Genomic DNA, 13,169 nt, shown 5'->3' on the forward strand with positions numbered 1-13,169 from the left:
GGCCTGGTTTCCTTGCCTGTTCGTCTTTCAAAGTCATGTCAGGGAAGGGAATTATTTAGTGTTGCACTAGGGACCTAACTACATGTCTATGTTGGTGTGCATTGCCATGAGGGACAAAGGTTTAGCTAGCTACCAGGTGTGACACACAGGGGCGCTACTCATTAATCCCTATGCTACTTATCACTCGAACATCTTGGTATGCTCACAGGTAAACTCTTAACCGACAAAACGCTCGCTGATTGGAGGTGACGTCTATTGAAAGCTGTCCCTGTTCGCACGGTTTCGAAGTTAAGTAATTTTTCACAATTGTGTTTTTATCGAAACTGTATCTTTCCTTCGGTGTATGTACCTGTTGGGGTGGGGTGTCTTTAATAGGATTCTCGGTGTTGGTTTTTCATACCTGTGTACAGAATCGTCGGTTCTTTCGTATTGCGTATTCTGAGGCCTAGTGTAGTAGGCTACTGTGTCTGACCTTGGCGTGAGGCTTTGTTTTTGTCTCAGCGGTTCTTCGATCGCGCTGCAATTACTTTTCGGTCTCTGGTTTTCCCGGTCTTTTCACCCCCATACTTCCTTGTTTTAAAATCTCCTCAAAAAAAAATTTTTTTTTTTCCTTCTCTGTTCTTTCCGTTGTTCGTTCTTATTTGTTCGTTCGTTCTTCGACCACGTTGTTTGTGATCACGTGATCAAAAAATGTTTCATCTGTCCCCTGAAGAACTGTATTGTGTCATATTCTATAACAACTTTTTCTTCTTTTTCTATAAAAAGATGCTTTCGACTTGCTCACCAAATCTATTCATTCCAAAAAAAAATTCCATCTCTTATAGTGCATCTTTCATTCATTCCCTAAACTCTCCAGCACTCCACCCCTCCTTCAGCGTCCTCAAACGTATTTTTGACTCGAATGTCTCAAGAAACTCATTTTGCAATAAATGTTCGTTTTCCAACAAACGTACACTTTTCAAAATCCAATCTCACCCCTCCCCTCCAAATCTTCCCCATCACCCCTTCCCTCCAAAACTTCAACACCCCTCCCCTCCAAATCTACCTCTTTGCCCCTCCCCTCCAAATCTTCCCCATCACCCCTCCCCTTCAAAACTTCCCCATCACCCCTCCCCTCCAAATCTACCCCTTTGCCCCCCCCCTCCAAATCTTCCCCATCACCCATCTCTTTCAAATTTTCCCCCTTGCCCCTCCCCTCCAAATCTTCCCCATCACCCCTTCCCTCCAAATCTTCCCCATCACCCCTCCCCTTCAAAACTTCCCCATCACCCCTCCCCTCCAAATCTTCCCCATCACCCCTTCCCTCCAAAACTTCCCCATCACCCCTCCCCTCCAAAACTTCCCCATCACCCCTACCCTCTAAATCTACCCCCTTGCCCCTCCCCTCCAAATCATCCCCATCACCCATCTCTTTCAAATCTTCCCCCTTGCCCCTCCCCTCCAAATCTTCCCCATCACCCATCCCTTTCAAATCTCCCCCCTTGCCCCTTCCCTCCTAAACTCCCCCCACACCCCTCCCCTCCGAGACTCTCCCTCGCTCCTCCCCTCCTAGACTCCCCTCTCACCCCTCCTCCTCAAAGCGTCCTCCCCGCTTCTTCCCCCTTCCAACTTTCACCTTCATCTCCCTCAACCTTCTGCCTCACTCTTCCCCCTCCTCAAATAACACCTCACTGCGCCTCACCCAATCACCATCAAACCTTTTGTCCGCCCCATTCTTCCCTTTCTCCAAGCTATTCTGTAATCTCTGACACACCTTCAACAGCTCTCCCTACCTCTTCCTCCTCTTCCACATCTTACCCTACCGCTCCCCCCCCACCCCCCCTGTTCTGTATCCGATGCTCCCCCTTCCTCTTCCTTAACAGTATGGACCTCAAACATCCGGGGCCTTCGCTCAAAGTTGACTGATCTCTCCATACAGGTTGCTTCTGACAAACCAGATGTGATCTGCTGAACAGAAACTTTCCTCCTTCATGATTTCTTTGATTCCTTGGTATCTCTCCCAGGTTACTCCCTCCTCCGGTATGATAGACCTGAGCCTCGTCCTGGAGGTGGGGTTGCTATCTTTATAAAAAACTCTCTTCCTCACTCGCCCTGCTCTGCCCTCTCTCCACCTCACCCCCAGGAATACCTTTGGCTACGGCTTCCCCTTCGCTCCCACCTTTTGTTCATATGTGTGTTGTACCGTCCACCAAACAGTGATGACTCCATCTACATCTTGCTGTCTGATAATATGGACCAACTTCTATCGACCCATCCCACCTCTCTCTTCCTCATATGTGGTGATTTCAATTGTCACCATGCCAGTTGGCTGGGTGTGGGTACCTCTCTCACCAGCCATGGCTCTTCAGCAAAGGACTTCTGTGACTCACTGGGACTGACACAATCTGTCAATTTCCCGACCCGGATCTCAGTCAACGGAGCATCTTCGCTTCTGGACTTGGTTATGACTAACTTCCCTGAAAATGTCTGCTGCTCTTCTTCTGCTCCAATCGGCTCTTCAGATCATGTGCTTGTTAAAGTGGACATCTCTCTCACCATTCTCAGAGAGCCTCCTCAGCGTCGACGAGTCTGGCATTTCACTCAGGCCAACTGGCACGGTCTTCAAGCAGCCATCAATCATCTGGACTGGTCTCCCATCTCTACTGCCTCTGAAATCAACTCATCCTGGGAATTCTTCCAAAGTAAATTGCTCTCTCTCATGCACAGATTTATCCCATCTCGTCTTCAGTTGTCATACCCTTCCTCCTGTCCTTGGTACACGGAATCTTGTGGTGAGGCTATTGCCCAGAAACAACTTGCTTTCGTCTCCTGGAAAGCAAATCCAACGGAAGGAAATCTCATTTCCTTTCACAAAGCCCGAAACAAGTGTGTGTCCACCCTCAGCAGAGCCAGGAAACAATATCTCTCCGTTCTCAGGACCGAACTCTCTTATCTGTCTCCCTCTTCCAAATCCTGGTGGCGTCTGGTCAAATCTGTTTCTGGTGTTTGTTCCCCCTCCATCCCCTCCCTCACCTCAAATGGCCACACGGCTGACTCCGCATGTGAAAAAGCTGAATGCCTCAACTCTGTGTTTGCCTCTAAATCTTGTGTCCAAAACCCATCCCTCTCTGTACCCACCGTACCCAGTCGTACCCAGTTGCTCCTGGATTCTGTGTCCTTTCCTCCTGACAAGGTGGAAAAGTTTCTGTCAACCCTCGACTCTGATTCTGCAACTGGACCTGACGGCATCAGCCCACGGGTCCTAAAAGCCTGTGCTTCCGCTCTTTCACTCCCTCTCTGTTCTCGTCTCCCTCTCTTTTGCTCAAGGTCATCTTCCATCTGCTTGGAAATCTGCCAACATCACCGCTTTGCACAAAAAAGGTGCAAAAACAGATCCCAGCAACTACAGACCAATCAGCCTTCTCCTAATTATCAGCAAAGTCATGGAATCCATCATTGCTTCAGATATGAAATCTTTCCTCTTCTCCAATGGCTTGATCTCTGATCATCAATTTGGTTTCAGACCTGGACACTCTACTCTGGACATGTTACTTCTGCTTTCTCAACAATGGATGGAGGTCCTCAATGCCAAACAGGAAATTAGAGCAGTCTCCCTTGACATATCACGTGCCTTCGATACGGTCTGGCACCCTGCTCTGCTCACCAAACTCTCCTCTTTTGGTATCCATGGAAATCTCCACGCATGGCTGGCGGACTTCCTCTCTAGTCGTAGTCAACGTGTGGCCCTGAATGGGTTTCTCTCATCTCCTCTTCCTGTTCAGGCTGGAGTTCCCCAAGGCAGTGTTCTGGGCCCTGTGCTTTTTCTGGTCTTCATCAATGATCTATCTGACTCTCTTGAAAAGCCTCTCTATCTCTTTGCTGATGACTCTACTCTCTGTCGCTCCATTCTTCATCCCTCAGATCGGCAGTCTGCAGCCTCCTCACTCTCTGCAGACCTGGACAAAATCACAGACTGGGCAAACAACTGGAACATGTCTTTCAATCCTGACAAATCTCACACTCTTACGATGTCTCTCCGAAAAGACCGACTGGACAACCCTCCCATCCACTTTCTGAATAAGCTTCTCCAGAAGTTCTGTCACTCAAGCTTTTGGGTCTCAATATCTGCCATGATCTTTCTTGGGAAAACCACATTTCAAATCTGGCCTCCAAAGCCAGTCGCCGACTGGGCATCCTCCGTCGTGCGAAGTCCTTCCTTGGCACACCTGAGCTCCTCACCACGTACAAGGCTTTCATCCGCAGCTCAATGGAATACTGCTCTCCCCTCTGGGCTGGTGCTCCTGCCTCACACCTAGCTCGTCTTCACGCTGTTGAAACCAAAGCATTCAGGATCATTGGAATCTCCCGCGATGAAGCTAACTCCAAGGGCGTCTCACTCACTCACCGCAGGCAGGTTGGTGGTCTTTCCGTCTTCTACCGACTCCTCTCTGGCCTTGCCCCCCCAGCCCTCTCTGGGCTCTGTCCCGCAAATATTCCTACAGGTCGCACAAGATCTGCCTGCAACCCTCTTATGGTTAAACTGCCAAAATCAAGACTCTCTGCTCACCTTCACTCCTTCATTCCTCTTTTCTCCCGCCTCTGGAACAAACTCCCTCACTCTCTTCAATCCCACTCCACTCTCCAGGTCTTTAAAACAGCTGTTCACCACCATCTCTTATCCTCCCCCATCCAAAACCTTGATCTTTTCTACCCCTGCTAATTTCACCCCAATTCCACTTTTTTGAAATACCAACTTCTGTCCTGGAAGTCCTTGGTGTTCTTGTGTTTTGTACTTCTCCCTCCCCCCCCCCCCTTCCCACGCCTCCTCCCCCCAGGCCCTCTCCCTTCCACGCGTCTCCCTGCTCTCGGATGTTGTGTTTGTGTGCTTCCCCATCTCTCCCCATCTTGTCTTCCGCTCCCTCTTTTTATATGTTTTGTTTGTCTGGTTGATTTGTTTGTGAGATAAATGTTAGCTCTTTACGAGCCTCGATTCAGTATACAAAAAAAAACAAAAAAAAAACGCCTACACATGAAACTTATTACAGGTCAGATTCCTTACCGCGGCAGACTAATACCTACCTACACAGATCTATCTGGCTCTACATATTGCTACCCCACCGACATAACAATATATAGAACGCTCATCCTGTGAAAGTGTAGCCGCCGTGTCGCCATCTTGGTTAGCACTACTCGAGTCACTGGAGTGAAAATAGTGACTAAATCAGGAGAAATATCGTGAAGTGAAGGCTGTTGTAGGCGGTGATGACAATAGTCACAAAACTATTCAGAGTGAAGCTTATTCGTTTCGTAGAAGGAAAAAATTACATGCACACACATTGTGCAGCGGACATGTACATTCTCTCGGCTGCTCACTCTGCAAATGGTTCGGGCATCTATTAGTGGGGCGGCTTAGCCCAAATATTCAAAAGAATTGTGCATTTTGTGATACAAGCACCAAATTTGGCACAAATGTACATTAATATGTTGCGAACATTTTCAGATATTGGGCCACTTGAAATTCCGTAATTTTTTTTTTCAAATTTTTTCAAATTTCGTAATTTCAAATTTTTCGGGCGACACCGTCACAATTTCGGTCTTCGAGGCCGGCCGATAGGCAAAGTGTGACCGGAAGGGACGAGGTTCTCCTGACCACGTGGCCCTCGATCTGGGAAGCGAGAGGCGTTCCATTAGTGGACGCGCCCCTCACGCCCGACTTTTGGGCGGCCCCGGCAGGCCGTTTGTTTTGACGTTCCGTGACAGGCCCCGCACCCCCACCTCCGGGCCGACCGGAAGCTTGTGCTGAGTACATCATACCTGAACAACTCAGTGAGGCAGAACACAGCAGTGCACACCAGGGTGACCCCTTCAGTGCATAAACCAATTAACCTGTCCACTGCAGGGCATATAGAAATGAAGTTATTTTCTGCATATAATAATAATATAAGTTCAGTTCTATATAACAATTTCTGTTATCACCACTACCACTACAACTACCACTACTACAAGCTTTGTCTGGAATTTTGTGGACTAACAGACAAACAGACATACAGACAAGCTGGGATCAAAACATTACCTCCTTCCACCATTGAGTGTAGAGGTAAACATCATGGAAATTATATCATGCCCTAGATTTAATTCATGCTTACCCGTGTATTTGCTTCACTGGTTCACAAGGTCTTTTGCATACATGTAATTCAGACTCTCGTCTTCATTGCTGACCACACAATGTTCGCAACATATTAATGTACATTTGTGCCAAATTTGGTGCTTGTATCACAAAATGCACAATTCTTTTGAATATTTGGGCTAAGCTGCCCCACTATATCGGCCGGCCTCGAAGACCGAAATTGTGACGGTGTCACCCGAAAAATTTGAAATTACGAAATTTGAAAAAATTTGAAAAAAAAAATTACGGAATTTCAAGTGGCCCAATATCTGAAAATGTTTGCAACATGTTAATGTACATTTGTGCCAAATTTGGTGCTTGTATCACAAAATGCACAACAGGTTTGCTATGCTGCTACACTATATATCATACTAAAATCTACATGATATACTATATATTATAATGAAAAACACGGTCTATCCGTGAAAGCCGTCCATCAGTCTGTTCATCTGTGAAGCCGTGTGACTATATGTCTATTAATTACATACTGCTTGAACATCATTTGCACCCTGACTACACCTACGTCTATTAATTTACATTCTATTGGAATGTACCTTTGATGACCCCCAAGATCCCCAAAACCCCTGAAGACCTTCCTTCCTTTCGTGCAGGTGTTTTTTTTTTTTTAATTCCAAGTCGAGGCTCGTATAAGAGCTAACATATGGAACACATAATAAAGACAAGAGAGACAAGAGGGGGAGAGAGAGGGAAGCACACAAATGGTGAGGAACAGGGACATTAGTAGATCTGTCGAAGAGAGAGAGAGGGCTGGGGTAGGGTACATGGAATAAACAACATGGACACTACAGGGACTTTCAGGAAATATAACAGGGAATTTGAAGAGGTGGTTTTGGGGTGGATTAACGGAGGTAGAAAAGATTATTGTTTTGAATGGGGGAAGTACAGTGCATTCAGAAAGTATTCAGACCCCTTCACTTTTTTCACATTTTGTTATGTTGCAGGCTTATGCTGAAATCGTTTAAATTCATTTTTTCCCTCATCAATCTACACTCAATACCCCATAATGATAAAGAGAAAACAGGATTTTAGAAAGTTTTGCAAATTTATTAAAAAGAAAAAACTGAAATATCACATTTATATAAGTATTCAGACCCTTTGCTTTGACACTTGCAATTCAGCTCAGGTGCCTCCCCTTTCTCTTGATCATCTTTGAGATGTTTCTACACCTTGATTGGAGTCCACCTGTGGTAAATTCAATTTATTGGACATGATTTGGAAAGGCACACACCTGTCTCTATAAGATCTCACAGCTGACAATGCATATCAGAGCAAACACCAAGCCATGAGGTCGAAGGAACTGCCTGCAGAGTTCAGAGACAGGATTGTGTCGAGGCACAGATCTGGGGAAGCCTACAAAAAATTTCTGCTGCATTGAAGTTTCCCAAGAGCAGAGTGGCCTCCATAATTCTTAAATGGAAGAAGTTTGGAACAACCAGGACTCTTCCTAGAGCTGGCCGCCCGGCCAAACTGAGCAATCGGGGGAGAAGGGCCTTGGTAATAGAGGTGACCAAGAACCCGATGGTCACTCTGGCTGAGCTCCAGAGATCCTGTGTGGAGATGGGAGAAACTTCCAGAAGGACAAACATCACTGCAACACTCCACCGATCTGGGCTTTATGGCAGAGTGGCCAGACAGAAGCTTCTCCTCAGTGAAAGACACATGAAAGCCCGCTTGGAGTTGGCAGAAAAGCACCTAAAGAACTCTCAGCCGGTGAGAAACAAGATTCTGTGGGATTATCTTGGCTCTCTCACAAGCACCGCCCATCAACCAGGTGATGCCAGCGGGCCAGAAATCTCCGCCATTTTTTTGCTCCACATAGCTTTGTCTTCATTGGCGTCTGCCGTACAATTGAAGACTGAACAATGCATCTTCTGTCAATAAATAAAAGTACCGTTTTGAGGAAACAAAAGTATATTTTGATTGCAACTCCTGCAGATGAAACGAGGTAATGATTGTTTTGTCTGGAGCGATCGCACCAACAGTATAATATACACTGCCAAAAGAAGGTACGTTATCATAATGCAGAGGAAAGGAAATTGTGAAGTCTTTAATTAAAACAAATAGGTTTTGGTTTTCACCCGACTTTTCAAACTGTATTTCACATGTTCATGTAATTCATGACATGAAGTAAAGTAAAACGAAAATTGGCTTGGAAGTGAAATGCCTGCATACTTAATTAGTCAGGAAGCTGGGGAAATTCCTAAGCGATATATATTGTTACGGTCCGCGGATTAGATGTTATTTTTTACCGAGCGGTGGTGTAACCACGGCCGAACAGTAGTTCCCCGACTAAACCCGATTCACCCGATTCACCCAAACGTTGGCCGTATCGCGCCACAGATACTCAATCTGGAAAACTCTAAAGCGACCGAATGCAAAGAGGAAGAAGAAGACGTACAGAAGAGTAACGGGGTTTATTATGTACACATACACAAGCAAGAAGAACAGTCACGATTATTTACAGGGGACATGAGACGCAGGCGACACAGTGCAAATTACTAGCTTATCTAACAGGCTTACTTAATACCCAGGACAGAACAAACGAAGACACAGACTCACGCGGGGAATTGCAGAGTGGATTGACTGGAAGGAGAGGAAAGTCCACTGGGTCCGGCAGCACGATCCGCACGTTCTGCAGCTGCCGTTCCTTCGCGGCCCTGCTCCGAACTGCCGTCCAGGCCCCTAAGGGGCTGGCGAGCGTTGTTGCTGCTGCTGCTGTAGACGCTGCCGCTGGTGAGCAAGGTGACGAATAGCAGGCTTTTGCGCTTCCCTGGATGACCTCTGCTTTTGGACCTCACAACTCAGCTCTGCTCTGACGACCCAGCTCTTTCCTTTGCACCTCACCACGCAGCTCAGCTCAGCCTTGGACCTTTTTGCAACTCTCTTGGACTCATCTGCTTGTCTCCTTTTTTAGCCCATCTCATGTCTCCCTGGGGAACGCCCCGCGGCGGGTTATATAGGCCCCGCCCTTCACCCTTTGCGAACCTCCCCCAAGCATTCTCTCTCCGCCCTCTCAAGCCAAACCCCTTGTTCATGGTTGGTCGAGTGGGGCTGGCTCACTCCTCCCCTCTCTGACGAGGTGGGGACCCGCCTTTCTTCCCCAACCCTGCCTCGTGGTCAATGGCGGCAATTGGAGGGGATGTAATTGCCAATCGACGAAAGGGGGAATGGAGGTTTTTGGGAATGGGAAGGAAGGGAATCTACTCTTATTTCACTCGGTGCAATGGAGTGTCATCTTAATGGAAGACAAGGCCTTACCCTAAGACACATAATAAGATATAAGCTACTGAACAAGGGTTTTATCGGGTCCTGCAATGTGGTGTTTCATGGAATAACTACCGAGACGCCCTTTTTATCTTTACACAACTCCGGAGGCAGGAGGCGCAGAATAAACAATAATAATAATAAAGCACACAAAAAAAATAAATACAGTCCTCATATCCGCAACAATATATATATTTTTTAACTTCTTCTTTTACAAGTTATTATGTACACATACACTTTAAATAAGTTATGTCCACGCACACTTTTACATGTGCACACACATTTTAAAGTTACATGAAATGTTCAAGGCCAATTCCGTAAACTCCACATCACCTCTGAGTTTGTAACTTAGACATGACATGTGGCAAGTTAGAGGTGACGTCAAATTATTTATTTTTCCCAAACGTGGTTAAAAACTCTATTTATTGCCAGTGACACAAAATAAACCAGAATACTGAGATAGTCGTTTACTGAAAAGTAATGATAAAGAGATTCCAAGTAATACAATTTCAAACCCAGTGATTATGGTGACATTATACCCTCCGTCCTCGCTCCCCCTATCCTCATTGCTCCCCCTTCTCTTGGTATTCCCATCAGCGAAGGGATGGGTGGGATTTTGAGAGACCTGCAGTGCGGTGCATCGGAGCTGTGGGGGAGATTTTGTGGACAACTCCCAGTCATCCAATCCGCCGGCTGAAAATGTTGTGAATTGTTATTTTTGCACGACATCACATTCTTTCATCTTTTTGTGTGGTCATTATATTCTGATCTGCTCTGATATGATCTGCTCTCCCTTCCAACCCCACTCACACCTCCTCTCTCTCTCTTCCTCTCTCTCACACCCCTCCTTCTCTCTCTCTCATCTCTCTTGGTATTCCCATTAGCAAAGGGACGGGGGTGGTATTTGCTAGTCTATATTGTTACGTTTGTGGGGGTAGAGATTAAATACCTCAGTGAAGTCAGTTAGCATGGACCCTGTGACGTGAAGAAGAAGAATCTCCATGTAGTAAGTAGGGAATCTGTATAAAATAAGATCGTATATGTGTCTCCATTCGAGGGGTGGAGCTATGCTAATTAGGTAGGGCTTAAGGATAATCCCTAGTGTGTAATTGCCCTCCTGCGATTTTTCCTTATGTTTTTACATTCACTCGACCAGCCATGCAATTGGCCCCATTGCTACAACAACACCGACAAACCCAACAGAAACACAGCACATTCCATCGGGCAAGTAAACCCCGCCCCACAACCGCCGACATCATCCGAACATTCCCGAACGGCAGCAAGATTCCACCTTGACGACTCGTAATGGAGAATCCACACGCCGAGCTCCGTGACTGGTTAAGGATCCATGGGATGATGTAATGGGACATCAGGATTGGTCGGGGAGTGATGTGATGACAGCCAGGGACAAAGGAGGGTGTACCTTTCCCTTCCCCTGTCTTGCTTCTGAAGGTGCACCCTTCCCCTCCTGGGATGCGTGGCGAACGGGCGCATTTTTGACTCTCTCTCGAACTGGCTTTGCTACAGCTGCGCTTCGTGCCGTGTGCACCTGAGAGAAACATCGGAGCTGTGGGGGAGATTTTGTGGACAACTCCCATCGTAAGGAGGAGCAATAAGGCGAAGTTTTGGAAAGCTCGTAGAGCTTATGACGGAGAGGAGAGCGAAAGAGGACCACCTGCACGAGTTGCCTCACGTTGGTGGCGTCGTGGGGAGCGACTCCATGCCATCTGGTGAGTTTCCCGCGTGGTGGTTCGAGGCGACTCCCACCAAGTGCTCGTCGAGAACAGAGTTAAGTGCTGGCCTGCAGAAACATTATTTATTTTTACTTTCGTTTTCCCCTTGTTTGTATACGAGTCTGAATGGAGGCGCCTCAATATAGGAATTAGTTTTCCTTTACCTTTCGTTTTGTTATCCTTGCATTATTTTCATTAAATTCATTCTTTGTTGCATTTTACTTCCTTGTCGTATCCGTTTACTTGTTTGTAGGTTCGAGTCATTAAACCCCGTGGCGGCCGTCCGATTAGATCGGCTTCGGGCCTTTCCCGCGTGTGCGAAAATATATTCCCGCCAAGTTTCGAAATACGCCTCGGAGTTAACTGTTCGGCTATCTGTCCAAGGCTGGTCTTCATCGGCTGCGGTGCCTCTCAAAAGTCTACACCCCCTTTCAAAATTTTCACCTTTTGTTGCAAAATTTCATGCCTGGAATTAAATTGCATTGAATCAGACTTTTTCCACCTTCAGTTGCACATCGTAACCTACAACTATCAAGTGAAAAACAAATTCTACAAATTCCAAAAATATATAAAAAATACAAAACTGGAATATCTTGGTTGGAGAAGTGTCGCCACCCCCCTGAGTTAATACTTGGTGGAAGCACCTTTGACAGCGATTACAGCTGTGAGTCTGTTGGGATAGGTCTCTACCAACTTTGCACACCTTGTTTGGGCAATATTTGCCCATTCTTCTGTGCAAAAGTGTTCAAGCTCAGTTGAGTTGCATGGGGTGTGTTGATGGACAGCAATCTTCACGACAGATTTTCGATTTCATTTCGGTCGGGGCTCTGACTGGGCCACTCGAGGACATTTCTCTTTTTGTTCTTAGCCACTCCAGCGTAGGTTTGCCACATGGCTTCAGAATCTCTGGAGTGTTGTTTTGCATACCTCAAACAGGACTCAAGGTGGACTTTTTTGAGTAATGGCTTCCTCCTTGCCACCCTACCGTACAGGCCAGACTTGTGATGTGCTTGGGATAATGTTGTCACATGTACACAGTGACTAGTCTTTGCCATAAAGGCCTGTAGATCTTTCAAAGTTGCCATTGGCCTCTTGGTGGTCACTCTGATCAGCTTCGTCCTTGCTTGGTTATTCAGTTTGGAGGGACGGCCTGATCTAGGCAGGGTCTTGGTGGTAGCATACGCCTTCCACTTCTTAATGATTGTCTTGACTGTACTCCAAGGGATATTCAAGGCCTTTGAAATATTTTTGTACCCATCCCCTGATCTGTGCTTTTCCACAACTTATCCCGGAGTTCTTTTGAAAGCTCCTTGGTGCTCATGGTTGAGTCTTTACTGTGAAATGCACTACCCAGCAGAGGAAACCTACAGGAACAGCTGATTTTATTCCTAAATAATCAGAATCACTACAATTTAACACAGGTGGAGGCCAATTAACTTGGGGTGTGATTTTGAAGGTGATTGGTTACACCTGAATTAATTTACATTTGCTGTTGTAAGGGGAGGGGATAGGGGAGGTGGACACTTATCCAACCAAGAAATTCTAGTTTTGTATTTTCAATTAATTTTCTGAAATTTGTAGAATCTGTTTTTCACTTGGAAGTTGTGCGTAGCGATGTGTAAATAAAGGTGGAAAAAGTCCGATTTAATGCATTTTAATTCCAGGCTATAAGGCAACAAAAGGTGAAATTTTTTTAAAAGGGGGTGTAGATTTTCTATAGGCACTGTAAGAGAGCTGTGTGCATGTTTGTGTGTTGCCATTTTTCCCAGATGGCTCAGTAGATCTTCTTCAAACATTCAGAGGTTCATCAGTGGGTGTCGGGGAGTGTTTTAAGAGGGAAAAAGGAAAGAAAGAAAGAAAAAAAGAATATATTTTTTGAAAAAAAAAAGAAAAAAAAAGTAGGCTCTTTGGGGATTTGTTAAAAGAAATTGCTCTATTGTGGTTGCTGGGAAGTGTTTCAGGCCCCCACAAAAATGTACCGGGCAATGCCGGGTACTCCTGCTGGT

At 46.1% G+C, this 13,169-nt stretch overlaps 1 protein-coding gene across 5 annotated transcripts in view; it reads left to right on the top strand.

Annotated features, from left to right (window-relative positions):
* WDR37 (WD repeat domain 37) overlaps window positions 1–13,169 on the top strand; it is a 238,826-nt gene that overhangs the window by 120,010 nt on the left and 105,647 nt on the right. Inside the window, exon 1 of one of the 5 annotated variants that reach the window (XM_068122728.2) lies at window positions 10,993–11,160. The exons of the other annotated variants lie outside the window; for them this stretch is intronic. Coding sequence (XP_067978829.2) covers window positions 11,076–11,160 — 85 coding nt within the window. The 5' untranslated portion in view covers window positions 10,993–11,075. Of the gene's footprint in view, window positions 1–10,992; window positions 11,161–13,169 lie in introns of those variants that run through there. 5 annotated transcript variants of the gene reach the window in all.

This window comes from Myxine glutinosa, chromosome 7 (assembly GCF_964187855.1).
Source record: "Myxine glutinosa chromosome 7, kmMyxGlut1.1, whole genome shotgun sequence".
NCBI classification, from domain to species: Eukaryota; Metazoa; Chordata; class Myxini; order Myxiniformes; family Myxinidae; genus Myxine; species Myxine glutinosa.